General features: G+C 46.2%; 1 protein-coding gene across 1 annotated transcript in view; it reads right to left on the reverse strand.

Moving 5' to 3' along the window:
- The window catches only part of CCN4 (cellular communication network factor 4), a 32312-nt gene extending 24005 nt beyond the window's left edge, over positions 1–8307 (reverse strand). Inside the window, exon 1 of the mRNA XM_081874575.1 lies at positions 8064–8307. Within this exon, the coding sequence (XP_081730701.1) occupies positions 8064–8111 (48 nt within the window). The 5' untranslated portion in view covers positions 8112–8307. The remainder of the gene's footprint in view (positions 1–8063) is intronic.
- Between the last annotated feature and the right edge of the window lie 12402 nt (positions 8308–20709).

Consider the following 20709-nt stretch of genomic DNA (forward strand, 5'->3'; position numbering starts at 1 on the left):
GTACCCATTTTACAGGTGGGGAGGTTTGTACTTGAACTAGTCTCCAGAGCCTCTAACATTTCCCCAATGAAAGTAAGGACATTCTATTCCATACCCTCCAACATTTCTACATTGGAAATTGGGGTGTCCTAAGGAAAACCGGGACCTTCCGGGATCAAATCAGAAACCTGGGCAGCTTCTGTAAATCCGGGACTGTCCCTGGAAAATAGGGACACTTGGAAGGTCTGTAGTCTCTGCATCAGCCTGTGATATCCACGGCAGAGAAATCAATGGCACGTCCAAAACTCAAGGAAGTGAGCCAAGCCCAAGGCTGTGGGGTCTTGCTTTGCTACTGTTCCCCCTGAAGAAAGAGGAAAGATGCTGGACCACCTCTGGGGGACAATGGACCCCCCCACCCACTGAGTTGCAACAGCTGGCCTTGACATCAGACTTCTGGGTGGGGAGTTTAAAGGGGGGAGATTGTTGGCTTGGGGTGAATGATTTTTGGACTAGGGAGGATGAGGTTTTGTTTATGTTTGTTCATTTGTAAATTAGTGGTTCTCAGTATTGTAATAATAATAATAATAATAATAATAATAATAATAATAATAATAATAATTTATATCCTGCCCTCGCCAGCTGAAGCCGAGCTCAGAGTGGCTAACAACAGTAAAAGTAACAGTTTACATAAAATCACAATCAATTAATTGAAATGCATTCTAGAATCAATTCATTCTAAAATCAATTCAGAATTAAATTAATGGCACCCATTGGGCTAGAGTTCTATGAGGATTACCAAAGGAGGGGGTCAGACTGTGCCTTGGCCAAAGGCCTGGTGGAACAGCTCTGTCTTGCAGGCCATGCGGAAAGATATCAAATCCCGCAGGGCCCTAGTCTCTTGTGAGAGAATGTTCCACCAGATCGGGGCCACAGCCGAAAAAGCCCTGGCTCTGGTTGAGGCCAGCCTAACCTACCTGTGGCCCAAGACCTCCAAGAAGTTTTTGTTTGAAGACCGTAAGGTCTTCCATGGGACATACCAGGAGAGGCGGTCCCGTAGGTACGAGGGTCCTAGGCCGTATAGGGCTTTAAATGTTAAAACCAGCACCTTAAACCTGATCCTGTACTCCACCGGGAGCCAGTGCAACTGGTATAGTTCCCATGAGTCCAGCCAGCACGGCCAATGGTTAGGGATGATGGCCAGTGATCTAGAGGACCCCACCCTGGCTGTTTCTGCTATACATGCTTATCATGAAATAAATGCAGGGGAATTAAACAGGGGTTATTTCTTTGTTTGTTATTTGAGTTTTATGGTTCTTATATTATATGAACTACTAATGTATTCCCCCTGCTTTCCTCCTCTATGGTAATATATATTGAATATCCTTTCCCCACCTCACCCCTTTTTCCTTTTTTTGATGCAAGTCGCTTGGAGACCTTTGGGAGACAGGCGACGAATAAGTCTAATCAATGAAGTGAAATGAAAAATGAGGAAGGGTGAAGTTGAGTCTGTAAAAATAGCTTGGCGTCAGGACTTGTCCCAGCTTTGGGATTCTCAGTCTATAAAGAAGGTAATATGCAGGGGCGCCGACTTATAAAAAATATTGGGGGGGCCCATACCGGGGTCCTGCCCCAGGAAGTTTTCTAAGAGCCGCTCCCGGCCTGTTGCTGCTGCTGCCGCCGGCCTCGTGGCCCCCTCGCCAGCTGAGGGAGGGAGAGAGACCGAGAAGGAGAGAGATGCGTGGTGGGCAAGGCAAGTGCCCGCCGCGCCTCGCCTCCCACTGCCCCTCGTGCCGGCCGCCCCCTCCCCTCCCTTCCCCGCGCGCGCGCGCTCGCTCACTTGCCCTCCTCACCCCAGCTCTTGGCCGTTCGCCCCAGGAACTCACTGCTGTTGGGGTTGTAGATGAACCTCCGCCACTCGGCCATAGACTGGCTGAAGGGCTTCTTCTCCTCCTTGGCCATAGCGAGAGAGAGAGAGAGAGAGGCTGGAAAGAGAGAGGGAGCTCAGCGGTTCGCGGGCGGCGGTTTTTCCCCTGCCGAAACAACAACGGCTCCTCAGAACCGCTAAGTAACTCTCCCTCAGGCGCCCGGCGGGAGAGCAGAAGAGAGGAAAAGGAAAGCGGGGCTGGGCCAGTCGCACGCACCGAGCAAAACTACTCGCGCCGCCTCTTTTACTACCGTAATAATTATTTGTTTTAACTCATTACTGAATGTATTTTAAAAGGTAACTATCGTCAAACAAGGAAAATAAAAAATACCAACATAATTTTGTGATTTTACAAAGCATAATATAACTAATAATTTTCTTAAATTATTGGGGGGGCAGAGCCCCCCCAAACGAATTTTTGAGGGGGCTCGGGCCCCCTCAGGCCCCATGGAGTCGGCGCCTATGGAAATATGTGAATCCGCAGACATCTTGAACACAGAGCAATGCCTCTCTCTCTCTCTCTCTCTCTCTCTCTCTCTCTCTCTTACACACACACACACACACACACACACACATGATGAGCCACAGGAGTGGAAGAACACTTGCTTCTATGCAAAACCAGGGTTGTAAAGACTGCGGAGAGAATAATTGGTTGCACTCTTCCCACCTTGGATCAAATTTATGCTGCTAGGTGCCATAAGAAAGCTGCAGAGATAGCGCAGGATAGTGCGCACCCCTGAAATGATCTCTTTCAGCTTCTGCCTTCTGGAAGAAGGTACAGGGTTATAAAGACTAGGACTAGCTGCCTGGGAAACAGTTTCTACCCAAATGCGATTTTGGTTTTAAATGCAGTGTAAGAAGTCTCTGTGGGAGCATATTGTATTTAATTATGGGGTATCAGAGTTTTTAGGGGGTTAACCAGGCTGGGATAGCTGGGATAGCAGGCTTATTGGTTTCCGAATGTCTGGTGTAGATTTTCAATTTCGTTGCTCTATATGGGACAATGACAATAAAGATTATCGTATCGTAACCCTGGAGAGCCACACCCAGTCAGGGGAACATTCTCAGCCCGAGATCCACATTCCATCCTGGGCAACTTGCCAAGGGCCACATGCCTGTGGTACGGGGGCCAGGGGTGAAAGAGGGCAGAGAAATGGATGCAACTCTCTCTTTCGTTCACTAGGGTGCATTCCAGCCAAGTAAAAGCCAGAGGTTTCTACTCTCCATCGATCCCAGAAAGAGACGTGATCGCAATTCAAGGACACAGCCCACTCAGGCAAAGGAGCTGACAGAGAGTGCAGAACAGAGCCTATGGAGGGCTAAGGATTGGGTGTGGTGGTAGAGAGAGTCCCAGGGGCCAAACACACCCAAAGGACCACATTTGTCCCACTGGTCTGAGGTTCTCCATCCTTGGGGTGGATGATGCAGAGCAAGAAGGACCATTGGTCTGATTGCACAAGGCAACTTCCTAGGTGGCCTTGCAAGAAACTTCGTTCTAAGAAAGCACCGGCAGGATGCATGCCACTTCTCCAACCGCAAAGCACTGAGCCCAGAGCAGCTTGCCAAGGTATTAAAAACAGGCAAGCCACAATTCCATCAATAGAGAATCCTGTCAAAAATCACAATGGCATGAAAGCAAACACTGAGAATTCAATAGCAAGTGATGCAGTTCTATACGTGATTGCATGGGACACAGGTGGCGCTGTGGTCTAAACCACTGAGCCTCTTGGGCTTGCCGATCAGAAGGTTAGCGGTTCAAATCCCCACGACAGAGTGTGCGCCCGTTGCTTGGTCCCAGCTCCTGCCAACCTCGCAGTTCGAAAGCATGCCAGTGCAAGTAGATAAATAGGTACCACTGCAGTGGGAAGATAAATGGCATTTCCATGCGTTCTGGCTTCTGTCACGGTGTTCCATTGCACCAGAAGCGGTTTAGTCCTGCTGGCCACATGACCCGGAAAGCTGTCTGTGGACAAACGCCAGCTCCCTTGGCCTGAAAGTGAGATGAGTGCCACAACCCCATAGTCACCTTTGACTGGACTTAGCCGTCCAAGGGTCCTTTACCTTTACCTCTATAGGTACTCATCTTGATTCAAAAGTAATTGATCAACGAGCACCAGGTGGACTTAACAACTCTGGGAGAAGCCTTCTTAGAAACCATAGAAGTGTAGAGTTGGAAGGGACCTTTGAGGAATGCAGGAATCTCAGCTAGATCCTACATGGCAGGGGGCCATGCAGGCTCTGCTGAAAAACCTCCAAGGAGGGTCTTCACCTAGTGCTCGGCCTCGGCCCAGTATATCTGAAGGAGCATCTCCACCCCCATCGTTTTGCCTGGAAGCTGAGGTCCAGCACCGAGGGCTTTCTGGCGGTTCCCTCACTGTGAGAAGCCAAGTTACAGGGAACCAGGCAGAAGGCCTTCTCGGTAGTGGCACCCGCCCTGTGGAACGCCCTCCCACCAGATGTCAAAGAGAAAAACTACCAGACTTTTAGAAGACATCTGAAGGCAGCCCTGTTTAGGGAAGCTTTTAATGTTTAATAGGTTATTGTATTTTGGTGCTCTGTTGGAAGCCGCCCAGAGTGGCTGGGGAAACCCAGCCAGATGGGCGGGGTATAAATAAATAAATAAATAAATAAATAGTGCAGCAAGACAATCTCAGGGGATCACAGCTCCAGCCACAATGGAGGGAGGTCTGGTCGCAGCCCCGGATGAAAGACAGGCTCCCTTGCAAACATTCTATGGCCCATTTAGAATAATAGAGTCATAGAAATGTAGAGTTAGAAGGGACCCTGAGGATCATCTAGTCCAACCCCCTGCAATGCAGGAATTTGCAGCTTTCCCATATGGGGATCGAACCTGCGACCTTGGTGTGATCAGCACCACACTCTAACCAACTGAGCTACGCAAGGATACACCATAATAAGCACTACAAATAAGCTTAACCACACAACAACCTCTGGTTGTCAAAGTGGACTGCTAAGCACTTGAAGACATCATTAGAGTATTTCCCTTAATGGGAATTCAGTTTATTCTAAAACCGGACTGCCTTCCATTCGGAAATTTTGTGTGTGTTTCAGAATGAACTCTTACGTTTTGAGAATAAACTTAGTGGGGCTGAATTGATGGCCAGGCTAGAAGCATCTCTCGAATGGCACAGAAGAGAGGTGCTAAAAACAGTGACCCCTGAATATAGATATAGTTTACCTATGAGATGGCCTTACCCCACATGTGCCCACTCGACCTCTTCAGCTGGAGGAATCGGGTCTACTACTGTTACCACATAATACCTGCTCTGCATTTGTAAGAACTCAATCGTTTGCTGCTGCAGCACCTGAACTTTGGAACTCCCTGCCTCTTGATCTAAAGCAGGCATCTTCACTGTGGTTTTTTGGGCACCTGCTAAAAGCATGCTTGTTTAGGCAACCACTGAGCCTAGAGCTTGCCGATCGGAAGGTCGGCGGTTGGAATCCCCGCGACAGGGTGAGCTCCCGTTGCTCGGTCCCTGCTCCTGCCAACCTAGCAGTTCAAAAGCACGTCAAAGTGCAAGTAGATAAATAGGTACCGCTCCGGCGGGAAGGTAAACGGCATTTCCGTGCACTGTTCTGGTTCGCCAGAAGCGGCTTAGTCATGCTGACCACATGGCCTGGAAGCTGTACGCTGGCTCCCTCGGCCAGTAAAGCGAGATGAGTGCCACAACCCCAGAGTTAGTCGTGACTGAACCTAATGGTCAGGGGTCCCTTTAACTTTACCTTTATCTTTTTGCAAACAGCTTTGAGGGTGTTTTGGGTTGTTTTCTTAACACTCAAGCAGTGTATACATTTAATGAAATGAATTTTATACACGGACACAACTGTTTTTGCCATTTAAAGGGATATTTCTAGAAATAAAGGGTAGAAGCAACGAGGGAGAAAAGCAGAGTGGCTCACGATGACTCCGCCCACAGAGCCAGCTCAACCATAGAGAACAAGTGGAGGGGCAGCTGTAGGGGAAGGGCCATAGCTCAGTGGTAGAACATCTGCTTTGAATGCAGACGGTCCCGGGTCTGACCCCTAGTGGTAGGACCAGCGAAAAACAGCTTCCTGGTAAAACTGGAGGGCTGAGGTGGATGGACTGAATATAAGGCATCGTCCCAGGTTGATGCTCTTTTTGATCAGTGCCCAGGAGGGAGAAGGAGAGAGGCTGTGCCATTGATAGAGGGGCTGCAAAAACAGCTTTGCAGAGGCTGCTTTCATTGGGTCAGTGTTGCTTATGTCCCTCAAATCACAACTGAGAGCCTTTTCGGTCTCTGCCGGCTGCAGGTGGGAATCGGGAATCCCTGATGCTTATGGAGAAAAGCTTGCACTGGGGATTTTCATCAAGATTGTGGCTGGCATGAAGGATTAAACCTCCTCTGTCCGTGCACTGCAGTCTCAGTGCAAATGGCACTCTCCCATGCCTGCATAGCTGTCAACGTTTCCCTTTTCTTGCAAGAAATCCTATTCAGAATAAGGGAATTTTCCTTTAAAAAAGGGGAAAGTTGACAGCTATGCATGCCTGTCATTAAACAAGGTAGCAATGACAGCCTGTTTGCAAGTACAGCCGTACCTTGGAAGTCAAACAGAATCTGTTCTGGAAGCCCGTTCGACTTCCAAAATGTTTGGAAACCTCCTGCAGGAAGCTCCTGCAGCCAATCGGAAGCCACGGAAGCCCCGTTCAATGTTCGGCTTCCAAAAGAATGTTCAAAAACCAGAACACTCAGTTCCAGGTTTCAATCGTTCAGGAGTCGATTTGTTCAAGGTGTTTGAGATCCAAGGTACGACTGTAATGCAATTAGGGCCATTGATAGGATGCAGAAAGGACCTTAGTTCCCTTGTTCCTGGGACTGTGCCATCATTCATCATCATTCCTATGATTTTGAAAGCTCCAATTTCTTTTTTTAAAAAAATCAAAGGTCTCCAGGAGCTATTCTTGGATTGGCCCTTGTAAAGAGTTTCCGTTTTTCTCGCTCCTAAGATAGACTCTTCCTGCTGCTTGCTGCTCCACAATGGGTCAGTTTAGGAATGGCGGTATAAAGAACTTACTGGTGGCTGCTGTTCTTGTTCCTTAAGTAAAATCTGTCTAGTAGTAGTACACATCCCTAGCCCTCTCTTGCTTGCCAATGATGGACGGCGACTGAATGTGCTTTGCAGAGCCCCAGAGGACCTGCAAGGCTGACACTCTGCCTTGCCAGCTGGCCTGCCTGAGCATCCCAGGAAACTGATATATCACCTCCCACTGCAAAAGCATATTCCAAGCATAAAAGAAAACTCCACGTTACTCAACATTATTTTCAGTAACACGTTGCATGCCCAGTGTCCAGACTGCATGTCATGCAACAGTTTCTCCTATATCCCTACCTGGTTTTGACACTGCCCTGGGATGGGCATCTGAAAAAGCTTGCTGTCCGGTATAAATCTTCACGATGAACAAAAACACCGCCTGCTGCTTGGAACCGCTTCACTCTCTCCTGCAAGCTCTTTGGCCAGATCTCTTTTGCACCGCTTTTTTTCCAGTGCTCCCACCAGATGCAAAGCATTTGCAGTTTTGCTGACCCCTCTTTGCTTTCATTTCCCGGCGCTGCATCATCCCCACAGCTGCTGCCACGTGTGGTGTGTCTGGGGGCTCACTCACCCCCTCGCTCAGCAGCCAAACAATATTCTCCGTCTCCTCCTTTAGGCTCTGCTGAGCTTTCCCCCTGAATATCACTTCTTGCATCTCCTGTTCTTTTTCTCAATTTTTTATTTTTGAGGACACCAGGGCACTCTCAAAAGTCACCCTGGCATCTCAAGACCACCCCAGTGGCACAGGGCGAGATCTGCACAGAAATTAGATCTGTCCCTGAAGCAGCGTCTGAGTTCTTCCTTCCCACATCACTCAATCATCATTTGAGCTGTCAAGAAAACCTCAACATATTCCCTCTGGGGCACAATGCATTTTGAAGAGGGCTTTGCTTCCTCACCAAACCAGACATCTCCCCCTCTTTTCATCTGCTTCTTTCCCCAAACTCTATTGCTGGTAAGATACGCAAGGTTTCTGTTCTTGCATTCTCCGCCACCCATCCTGTAGAAAACAGCCTTTGGAATTCCTTTCATCCAGGTTGCAAAAAACAAACATTTGGGAAACAAGAGGAAAAAGGAGGAGACCCACCTGCAGAATGCTGTTGGTTGCTAGAATCCAGGGCAAAAGCCACCTCATCACTGGAAGCCAGGATGAAAGACATTGATTGAACCCAGATCTTTTAAAAAGGAAAAAAAATAAAACTCCTTTTGGAACAAATTAGGCACCTCTTTGAGGGAATGCGGAGCGCAGCCGAGGTTGACAGTGGGTCTGACTTTTCCCTTTGGGCTCCAAGGGAGGTTTTATTGAAGACAGATCTGACGTCAGGGTAAAGGACGAGCCCTGCATTTTTCTTCGGGAGTAACTTTCCCTGCCTTTTATTTTTTTTCTTTTCCCTTCCCCTTCCTTTGAGTGATTCGTCCCACACCTCCTCCTTCGCACTGTATTGCCGTCAGCCAGAAGATCCTTAAAGAAAAACTCGCTGCACATCGGCGAGAGAAGCTGTAATTTCCACACCATGCTCAAATGCTCAGAGTTCACCCGTAATTATGGTTATTTATGGCAGCCCTTGGCAGCCAAGGTAGGTTTGGCTGTGTGGGATTAAATAATTTTTTTTGGGGGGGGGAGACAAGAGCTCTGTAGCTCTATCTGCACTGTATATTTACAGCACTTTTATACCACTTTATTTTATTTTATTTTCAAAAAAATAAATTGGTTTTCATAAAATTATAAACAAACAAACAAACAAACAAACAAAAATCCTAACCTTATTAAAATTGCACTTATTAGCATTGTTAAGTGACTTCCTCGCTTCCCCTTGGTTGAATTTGAATGCATATCCTTTTAACGGTTTTCCAAATCAGCATTCTTATAAACTTAACTTAATCACTAATTATCATTCTATCTTTTCAGTTCAGGATTGAACATATTAATTCATCACTTAACTTAAAATCCTAAGCCAATCTAGTGCTTGCAAGCTATTTCCAGTTAGTTTAACTTAACGTATTTAACTAAATAGTCATAAAATTTCATCCATTCTTCCTGATACTCCTCCTCATTCTGGTCGCGGACTCATTCTGGTCGGCTAGCTCTGAAAAATCCATCATCTTTATCTGCCATTCTTCTACAGTTGGTAGTTCTTGCATTTTCCACTTCTTAGCTAGTACTTTTATGCCACTTTAAACAATTACGGCTTCCCCCAAAGTATCCTGGGGACTGAAATTTGTTATGGGTGCTGAGAGTTGTTAGGGGACCCTGGTTTCTATCACAGAACTAGAAATTCCAGAATAATTTAGCTCTAAATCCTTCGTGCTAGGTCTGTGCTTCCCAATTAGCCAGGAGCTGCGGACCCCCTGTTTTTCAAAAGCCAAGCCATGAACTCCTGGCTTTTGAATATTCTGTTATCTCTGTGGTAGTTTTTGTTGTGTGAATGGTGCCACAGACCCCCTGGTGGGTTATGTGGACCACCAATTGGGAAGCAGTGTCCTAGGGAACTTTGGGAATTGCAGTTCTATGGAAGGCAGTTGTTGTTTAGTCGTTTAGTCGGGTCCGACTCTTCATCACCCCATGGACCAGAGTACGCCAGGCACTCCTGTCTTCCACTGCTTCCCACAGTTTGTCAAACTCATGCTGGTAGCTTCAAGAACACTGTCCAGCCATCTTGTCCTCTGCCATCCCCTTCTCCTTGTGCCCTCAATATTTCCCAACATCAGGGTCTTTTCCAGGGAGTCTTCTCTTCTCATGAGGTGGCCAAACTATTGGAGCCTCAGCTTCAGGATTTGTCCTTCTGGTGAGCACTCAGGGCTGATTTCCTTCAGAATAGAAAAGGTTAGATCTTCTTGCAGTCCATGGGACTCTCAAGCGTCTCCTCCAGCACCATAATTCAGAAGCATCCATTCTTCAGCAATCAGCCTTCTTTATGGTCCAGCTCTCACTTCCATGCATCACTACTGGGAAAACCATAGCTTTAACTATACGGACCTTTGTTGGCAAGGTGATGTTGATAACCCTGCTCAACTCTGCATTCCAGCGGGCCACCACATTCCAAGTGGCACAGCTTTACCTGCTCAGTGAAAATGAGGCCTTAGTCCTGAGAGAAGGCTTGAGGTTGTGGTGCAAGATGGGACCTAAGCTGTCATGCGCTTTATTTATCTGTCTGAAATGAAAGCTCAGTGCTCTGCGACAAATGGAAAATTTTGACAATGCCAGAAAACTTGAAACCAGCATGGCCTGAGCCAGGCGGGGAGTGCCAAACCACTGTGGAGTCACCCTGTCCTCTCCTCGGGAAACGGGATCTTAGTCAAGGTTCTGTTCAAATATGACTTCACACACATTAAGTAAAGCATCCTCCTTGGTTTCGGCAAACTCCAAGAACATACATTTGCTCGGCCAGTAACCACAGGAGTCATTAATAACAGTTTCCCCCCTCAACTTGCAGTATGAGGAAACTGTTTACTTAAACTAAGTGTAGAGAAGTGTTTTTATCTGAAAGAGTTCATGTACCAAGATGCCAATATTAATCTTAAATATCACCGCAGAAGCTTACAAAAAGCTTGGCCTATCACTCAACATCCAAAAAACCAAAGTGCTGCACCCACAAGCACAAAATAACCCCTCTGCAGCACCACAAATCCAACTCAATGGTGTAACGTCGGAAAATGTCAATCACTTCTCCTACCTGGGCAGTTATCTTTCCACAAGGGCTGACATTTATGCCAAAATTCAGCATCGCCTGAGCTCTGCAAGTACGGCTTTCTCCTGATTGAAGTGCAGAGTGTTTGAGGACCAGGACATTCACAGGGAAATCAAAATGCTTGTTTACAAAGCTATTGTACTACCAACCTTACTGTATGCTTGTGAAACATGGACCACTTATAAATGCCATCTCCAACTCCTCGAAAGATTCCATCAAAAGTGTCTCTGAAAATTTTTACACATCACTTGGGAAGACAGGCAAACAAATACCAGTGTACTGGAAGAAGCAAAGATCACCAGTGTTGAAGCAATGATTCTTCAACATCAACTTCATTGGACTGGTCATGTTTTGCGGATGCCTGATTATCTTCCAAAGCTACTACTCTATTCCGAACTTAAAAATGGAAAGTGTAATGCTGGTGGTCAACAAAAGAGGTTTAAAGACTGTCTCAAGGCAAATCTTTAAAAATGTAGTACAAACACCAACAATTGGGAAACATTTGCCTGCGAGTGCTCCAGTTGGAGAACAGCCTTTACCAAAGGTGTCATGGGCTTTGAAGACACTCGAACTCAGGACACAAGGGAGAAACATGCTAAGAGGAAAGCATGCTTGGCAAATGCACACTGTGATCAACTCCCACCCGGAAACCAATGTCCCCACTGTGGAAGGATGTGTGGATCCAGAATTGGCCTCCACAGTCACTTACGGATTCATTGTTAAAACTGTGTTTATGGAAGACATTCTTACACTGCTATGAGTGATCAGCAAATAAGAAGATGATTAATCTGTACATCACAGGCATGTGGACTTCCACGTAATTTGCCGGACCAATAGATGTGAGAACTTGTAGTGGCAGGAGGTGCTACATTTTCCCTGTCATCCAGCTCATTTTGAAATTATTAATATCCCGGCAAAGTACCGCCAAAGTGGAGATGGCAGAGTCTGTTGATTTTGGTTCTCTTGCTTTCTCATTTTTCCAGTCTTAAATTTAGTTCTCCACATTTCTTCAGGGGGTGTTGGTTGGTTTATTTTTTGGGAGAAAAAGCAAGTGAGAGACGACATGACAGAAATTTATAGCATCATGCATGGGGGGAGAAAGTGGATAGAGAAAAGTTTTGCTCCCTCTCCTATAACACTAGAATTCGATATATACGATATACGATATCTTTATTGTCATTGTCCCATGCAGAACAATGAAACTGAAAAACTACATAAAACATTCAAAAACCCCTAAAAACTCCGAAACCCCATTTTAAAATACAATATACTCCTATGGAGACTCCTTATACTGCATTTAGAACCAAAATTGCATTTGAATAGAAACTGTTTCTCAGTCTTTATAACCCAGTACCTTCTTCCAGAAGGCAGAAGCTGAAAGAGATAATTTCCAGGGTGCGTTCTATCCTGCGCTATCTCTGCCGCTTTCTTATGGCACCTGGCAGCATAGATTTGATCTAAGATGGGAAGAGGGCACCCAATTATTCTCTCTGCAGTCTTTACAACCCTGGACAGCATTGTTTTCCCCCTGACCGTGCAGCTCCCAAACCACACACACAGGCCATAAGTCAATACACTCTCCACAGTGCAATGGTAAAATGCCACCAACAGGTCCTTTGAGAGATTGTTTTTCCGGAGGATTCTCAGAAAATATAACCTCTGCTGTGCTCTCTTCATAAGGTCTTTGCTGTTTTCTCCCCAGGTTAGGTCGTCTCTCAACTCCATTGCCAGAAATCGAAACACCGTGGACATCCGTGAATGTTGGGAAGTTCAAGACAGAGAAAAGGAAGCAAGTTTTCATGCAGCACCATGTGGCACTCACTCCCCCAGGACGTGGATGCTTTTAAAAGAAGACTGGACAAATTTAGGGTTAGCACATGTCTGGAATTTCCAGGACATAGCCAGGATTCGGCCATCGGAAACAGTGTCCGGTCGGAAATTGCTTAAATGTCCAGGGAAATCCGGACGTATGGCAACCCATGGCTACCGATCCACTGTTGGAGGCGATATGCTTCTGAATAACTGTTGCTGAAAGCTGCAGAAGAGGCAAGTGCTGTTGTTCTCAGGTCTTGCTTGTGGGAATCTCAGAGATATCTGTGAGGGAAGGATAAATAATAAATAAATATTTTTTTATTTATACCCCGCCCTTCCTGGTTCAGAAAATGGGCCTCAGGGTGGCTAATAACAAATTTAAAACACTTTGATGCAACAAAAAACATAATAAAATACAGTATGAAACGTGAATAACAATAAATTCAGAATTAAAAAATCAATTTAGGGGGGAAGTCCATCCAATAAACTTTAGATGATCACCAGGGCTAGCTGGCTAAATCAGTCCCACTTGGGCCAGCGAGGAGACCAGGGGAGAATTAGCTGTGGGTAATCTTCATAAAAAGGGGAGGGGGAGGGAAGGAAGGAAGGGGAATAAAAGATCAGGCTAACTTCAAATTGAAAGCCAAGCAGAATAGCTCTGTCTTACAGGCCCTGCGGAAGGAAGTTAAATCCTGCAGGGCCCTGGTCTCATGGGACAGAGCATTCCACCAGGTTGGAACCATCACTGAAAAGACCCTGGCCCTGGTGGAGGATAATCTGACTTCCTCAGGGCCCGGGACCTCTAAACTATGATTATTCATGGACCTTAAGGTCCTCTGCGGGGTATACCAGGAGAGGTGGTCCTGTAAATACAGATGCTGGACTTGATGTGCAAATGACTTGATCCTGAGGGTACTTCATGTATTTATTTATTTTTGTACATGAAGGGCTAGGGAAGCCAATCTCAGGTCCTCTCCAAGGAAGGGCTGGTGAGCTGTCTCTCACTGGAGGTCTTCAGCCAGGGACTGGACACCTATTCTGTTGGGGACACCCTAGTTCTGAACTTCCTGTATGAAGCATGGCATTGGGCTAAACGTCCAAAATGTCCCGGCCAAATTGCAGTTCTGTGGTTTAGTGTGGTACTGAGTGTACCAGATAAAGGGGCATGCATTCATTCAGGGAAAGAGACTCCATCATCGATCTGTGAAGTTAATCTGAGGGTTTGGACAGCTCCCAAATATTTGAGCCCCAGTAGATTCCTGGCAAATTGGCCAGTCCTAGTAAATTACTGGCATTGCTTTTCAAGGTTGCACCCTACCGGATCATCTAGAACCACAGCTCTCATCATCACTGTCTCCTGGCTAAGTTAGTTGGAGATTAAAGGTCCGTATAGTTAAAAGTATGGTTTTCCCAGTAGTGATGTATGGAAGTGAGAGCTGGACCATAAAGAAGGCTGATCGCCGAAGAATTGATACTTTTGAATTATGGTGCTGGAGGAGACTCTTGAAAGTCCCATGGACTGCAAGAAGATCACACCTATCCATTCTTAAGGAAATCAGCCCTGAGTGCTCACTGGGAGGACAAATCCTGAAGCTGAGGCTCCAATACTTTGGTCACCTCATGAGAAGAGAAGACTCCCTGGAAAAGACCCTGATGTTGGGAAAGATGGAGGGCACAAGGATAAGGGGACGACAGAGGATGAGATGGTTGGACAATGCTCTTGAAGCTACCAGCATGAGTTTGACTAAACTGCGGGAGGCAGTGGAAAACAGAAGTGCCTGGTATACTCTGGTCCATGGGGTCACGAAGAGTCGGACACAACTAAATGACTAAACAACAAAGTTCAACAATATCTGGGGATCCAAGGTCCATTATCCTGAACCATGGTCACCCAACAAGAAAGCCAAATTTAAGCTACAAAGCATGAACAGTGCTTGCCCTCAAGCACAGCTGTTTTCTCTGTACGTACTCCGTATGTGAAAACACTCCCTGTTCTGTGGATCCTCTCGTCGGAAGCAGCCTAACAAACATTTCCCTTCCAAATAATTATTCTCTTCAGTAAATTTGTCCCTGGTATGCGAAGCAAATAACACGGTAACAAAGGAGCCTCTTTTCATGCTCTGACTATGTAGGGAAATAATTTTTAACAGGCTAAAATGCACCCTACCAACACAAACAACTCTCCAAGCAGAATATAACTTGGCAACGCAGGTATAGTCTCCAGTGCTGGTTTGTCCTTAAAAGACTGTTTTCTTAGTACACTCTGTTTGCAGAGTAAGACCATGGCTGCTTAATGCCCTGACTTTATAATTCTAGGGCTGTCTGATAACAGATTCTCATTGACTGTTGCAAGTGACGTACAGTGGTACCTCGGGTTACATACGCTTCAGGTTACAGACTCCACTAACCCAGAAATATTACCTCGGGTTAAGAACTTTGCTTCAGGATGAGAACAGAAATTGTGTGGCGGCGGCGCTGCAGCAGCAGGAGGCCCCATTAGCTAAAGTGGTGTTTCAGGTTAAGAACGGACCTTCGGAACGTATTAAGTACGTAACCAGAGGTACCACTGTATCTATGAATGTGAATGTATGGGGGATCAGGGTTGCATCTATTTGCCTGCCCTGACACCTACTCATTGATCTAAAGCCTGTGTAGGCTGTGATCACACTTTGGGAGAAACATGGAGAAATCAACGGCAGGATCCAGACACAATCCCAATGTCCACACATTCCACACATATAGAAATCGAATAAATATAAATGTGTAAGGTAGGGGTTGTTGTTTTCGTTTGTTTCTATGTTATGCATTTTTGTGTTTTTTATATTGTGAGATGCCTTGTGATCCTTGGATGAAGGGCTGTATTGAAAATTAATAAATAACTAATAATAATAATAATAATTAATAATACAGTGGTACCTCTGGTTGCGAACGGGATCCATTCTGGAGGCCCATTCGCAACATGAAAAGAGCGCAACCTGAAGCACCATATCTACACTGGTGCGTGGTGCAATTTGGCGCTTGTGCGCATGCACGAGTGGTGAAACCCGGAAGTAACCCTTTCCAGTATTTCCGGGTCACCGCAGGACGTAACCTGAAAGAACGTAACATGAAGCAAACATAACATGAGATATGACTGTAATAGTAATAATAATAATAATAATAATAATAATAATAATAATAATAATAATAATAAAAACAAACAAACAAACAAACAAACAAACATATAAGCATCCATATCCATGGCTCTCCTACTGAGCTATAGCCCTTTACTCAGAAATAAGTGTCACATGTTTGGTTAAATGCCTTTGCGGTCGTTTTGAAGAGGAGCCACAATGAATATTTTGCAAATTTCTGAATGTTCATGGCCTGGCTTGCACATAACACTAAGCCATGGTTTGCTTAGTCAAAGTTTGGTTTGCTGGGGCATCTGAAGCCTGTCCACTGAGCTTGCATTTCTTTACCTTTACCTAGAAATTAAGGATGTCGAGGGAGAGATTTAGTTTGGTTTGGTTTGCATTTTAGTTCAAACCTATCTCATTTGCACTTCCTGATAACGATAAGTGAACTAAAGCACAGCTATCCTTCAAAATCCCCACACTTCTGAGTTTTATGATGCAGGTCTGCGACCAAAGAATGTGCATAAAACAGGTGTGTATTGGGTGTAAGTGTACATAAAAAAGTGAAATAACATACAGAAATGCATCAGTTTAGAGACAACTGCACACAGAAATGCGTGTGTGTGTTTGTGTGCGTGTGGAGAGAGAGAGAGAGAGAAATGCACAGTAAATGCTCACTGAATTTTTGTGAGGACTTCTTTTTTAAAAAAATCACAAACTGATGGGAGCTATAGTACGAAACATCTGGAGGGTGCCAGCTCTTGTACCCAAAGTAGCACCAAGTCTTTTGCTCTGCTGGCGCAAAGGGCTCCATTATTGCATGTGTGTATATGTCAGTAGCATAGTTTCTGCTAGGCTTCTCTCCTCCTTGCAAGACATTTTCTTTTTCATTCATCCTCCTCTCCAGTGCTGTATGGAGAAAGGTGGCTTTTTGCGGAAGTAGCTCTCTGATGAAGACCCATGAAAATGCTCATCAAAACTCTCTCTCTCTCTCTCTCTCTCTCTCTCTCTCTCTCTGTGTGTGTGTGTGTGTGTACAGTCTTGACCCTGAAAGCCAAGCTGAGCATTTTTAATTGTCCTGGATCCAGGTCAGCTTGGCTGGCCCTGTTTCTTCTCAGTCCTCTCCTTCTCTTCCCCCTTTTAAGCCTCTAATGTGTTTCCCTGGCATCGTAGCCTCTCCTTGGTCCTTGAAGTTGGACTCCAAAGAAGATGCTGGCTGCACTCCCAGCCTCTCTCGGCTCCTTCGTTAAAGAAGAAAGTAATTGACACAGCAGCGTTATTTGCAGAGAGAGGAGGAACTGCAGATCCACAGAAGTGATACCAAGCCACCCTAAGACTGTGCGAGACTTTCATTCCTGGCATTGGGTTACTTCTTGATAACACTCAGCTATCTTGATGGGCATAAGACGTATGGAGGCTGATGGAGAACCCAATCTCCATCTGACTAGACCAGTAACCCTCACCAGCTCCAGCTAGATCATTAGTCTGGGGTGCTGCTGAGTTATACTCCGAAATATCTGAAGGTCACCATGGGAAGAAGGCCTGGTCACGCCTCCCCTTCTCCAGTCCTGACCATGAGGAGCAAAAGAACTTTGGGTTGACTCGAACATTCTCATTGTGTGAGTGGAACAATTTCTGCTCGGAATATTCAAGGATGGTGTGCGCTCCAATCCAATAACAGGCAGAGGGTTCCCATCTCTTCTATAAATGGTCCACACAGTAATGTTTACGGCAGCCTGCTGCATCAGGCAAGCATCAAGTGGGAAGCCCATAGGCAGGACCTGAGCATCATCATCATCATCAATTTTAATTATACCCCGCCCTCCCCACCCAAGACCGGGCTCAGGGCGGCTAACACCAAATATAAAAACAATTGATTAAATTGATTAAAATACGGGGCTAAAAACGTCAGGTCTTCACCAAGGCTAACTATCCAGACTGGTCCTACATGGGCCAGAAAAAAGCCAGGGAAGTCCCCAAATAGGAGTTCCAACAGAGAAGTAGAAAGGGAAAAAGAAAGAGGGGAGGGAATGGAATCAAATTGATTCCAAGCCAAAGGCCAGGAGGAACAGCTCTGTCTTACAGGCCCTGCGGAAAGAAATCCGATCCTGCAGGGCCCTGGTCTCATGAGACAGAGCGTTCCACCAGGCCAGTGTTGAAAAGGCCCTGGCTCTGGTTAAAGCTAATTTGACTTCCTTAGGGCACGGGACCTCTAGGGTGTTGCTATTTATGGACCTTAAGGTCCTCCATGGGGCATATTGGGAGAGGCAGTCCCGTAGATACGAGGGTCCCAGGCTGTGAAGGGCTTTAAAGGTCAAAACCAGCACCTTAAATCTGACCCTGTACTCTCCTCCTGTGGTTTCCAGAAACTGGTATTCAGAAGCATTACTGTCTACAACAGTAGAGGCAGAACATATCTCTCAGGGTCCAAAGCCATTGCAACCTCATCCCCCGTGAACAGACGTAGGGCAAGGTGAGGTAGATGGAGCCTTTGTCCCCAAAACTCTTTTTATGTGGGCTGGTAAGTTGGCGCTTATAAGGCTGAGCCTACAACGAGCTTCTCCCTGAATGTCCCCAGACTCACAGCCTTTCCCCCCAGGCTAAACGGCTTGTGTAGGTGAGTCATAGATCGTCTCCTTCTGGCTAATGTCCTTTATAGCACATAAGGTGTTTGTTGCTCACCTTGCAGACCAAACGGTGCCGCATTTCAGTCTCGGCTCTTAACACCTTGTCCAAGAGGTCCTCAACATACCATTGCTAATGGTTTGAGGACAACCCTGGCTCCCTGCCCACCCCTTCCCCTCCTCAGTTTTTTAGCTTCCTGCTGCTGTTCCCCCAAAGCCAGCCAAGGTCACATGCCCTCTGTGCTTTCTCCATCTCTCCGCTAATGGAAAACACCTGCTCATTTCTCCGCACACAGCAAGGAGCACTGCACTGGAGGCCTTGCCAACAGGTCCTGGCTGGATTGGAACAACAATATTTCTTTTCTCTTTTTTTGCAAGCGAGTGATACAAATCTCATGCAAAATGCTTGTCAAGATGGGGGCTGTGCAGCCCAAGGCTCCCAGAAAGAGGGGCAACAGAAGGAAGGAGTCCACGAGAACAGCATGACAACTATCACATCAGGAGAGGTCAACCAGAGCTCCTCGCGATGTGACATTTGCGCACCAGGCCACACTGGTCAGCGCGGGTCAACTTCCCGCCAGGCCAAGCCATGTCAAGGTGACATCCCACCAGGCCTCCTCTGCCCTCTCAAGATTGGGGGAGGCTGAGCCCCCTTCCAGCAGAAATTGGAAGGGCTGTAGAGGCCTCAGCCCCATAGAGTTGGCACGTCCGGCTTCCCCCAAAGAATTCTGAGAGCTGTGGCTTGTTAAGGGTGCTGAGAGTTGTTAACAGGTCTCCTTTCCCCCTCACTAGAGCTGCAATTCCCAGAGTGGTTTGACAATCAGTCGCTCTTCCCAAAGGAACTCTGGCAACTGTGGTTCTGCGAGGGAAATACCCCAAGACTATTGTTGCTACAGGGACATGGGTGGTGCTGTGGGTTAAACCACAGAGCCTAGGGCTTGCCGATCAGAAGGTTGGCGGTTCGAATCCCCGTGACGGGGTGAGCTCCCATTGTTCGGTCCCTGCTCCTGCCCACCTAGCAGTTCAAAAGCACATCAAAGTGCAAGTAGATAAATAGCTAAACGGCGTTTTCGTGCACTGCTCTGGTTCGCCAGAAGCGGCTTAGTCATGCTGGCCACATGATCCAGAAGCTGTACGCCAGCTCCCTCAGCAAATAAAGCGAGATGAGCACCACAACCCCAGAGTCGGTCATGACTGGACCTAATGGTCAGAGGCCCCTTTACCTATTGTTGCTGCAAAAAATAAAGGAAGTGAAAAAGCAAATTCTGAAATGATAGTATTAAATTATAAAAACAGACGCATCTCAGAAACCTGTAAGCAGGACATCAGTGCAATAGCTGCCCTTCTGTCTGGTTCCCTGGCAACTGGAATTCAGAGATATACCAATTCTGAATATTCTCAAAATCAGTTATCATTACTAATCCTGATGGATATTCTCAGTGAATTTGCCTAGCCCTTAGTAAAGCCGTCAGTGACCATCACCACACCCTGTAGCAGCAGATTCTCTAAACTGTGTATTTTATGAGAAATTTGCACCAAAATGTTGGCGCATTTTCATGAGGACTTTTTTCAAAAAACTCACAAACTTGTGTGGAAATGCATGGAAGTGGATGTAAGACTTCAAAAAATGAGAAACAAAGGGAAACCAAAATTGACAGATTCATCCATCTCTAAGTGAGCTCCATTTTGTCTTTCACCTCAGTCAGCAAAAGGGGAAAGGCGGCCTGTAGCTCACTGGCAGAACAGCCACGCTGTGTCAGAAGGTCCCAGGTTTTGGTACAAGGAAAAAATAGGTATAAAAAGATAATTCCTTTGGATGCCAAGATCCATTTTGGGACAAGTACTCTTTGGTAAGAGAACCCTTGTGAATTCTAAAATGTCCCTTTCCCCCCAGTATAGGGCGGAAAGTCCACACGTCTGGTGAGTTAAAAATTGGTTTTCTTACAAACTCTTCAAAGGTCGGCTTCATGTGCTTTTCCATACATCAGCCAGAAAAGTTGCAAAGGTAGTAAAATTTGGTTTCATTGCAAAGTGGTGAAAGTTCCTAGCACAAGAGTGGCTTGTGAGAGCCATGCGGTTTGAGCTTGGAGCAACCAGCTGAGACCTCCTCACATGCTGGGCTTCTCAAGTAGACTAAAAGCTTTTTACTCTTCCTCCCAAGATGAGGGGGAGTGAGCTAGGTTAAGCCTGACAAGACAGCTTACTCTATGGTCTTAACCCTTTCATGTATCAGTTAGACTTAAGCATCTTGGTTATATGAGGTTGGTTATCTCTCACCAGGTTCAGTCCCCAGCATCTCCAAGCAGGCTGTGAAAAGTCTCCTGCCTGAAATCCTGGACAGCTGCTACCAGTCAGTGCCAAATGGGTCAACAGCCTGGCATCAGTGGACAGCAACTTTCAGTGCCTTGGGCCAGCCCTGGTTGTTAATAGAGAAGAGAAAGTTGTGAGCTGGCCTTGGTGATGCAAGTGAGCATTCTGGCCTCTGTAGATCT

Source organism: Podarcis erhardii (genome assembly GCF_964252035.2).
Source record: "Podarcis erhardii genome assembly, chromosome: 8".
Lineage (NCBI taxonomy): Eukaryota > Metazoa > Chordata > Lepidosauria > Squamata > Lacertidae > Podarcis > Podarcis erhardii.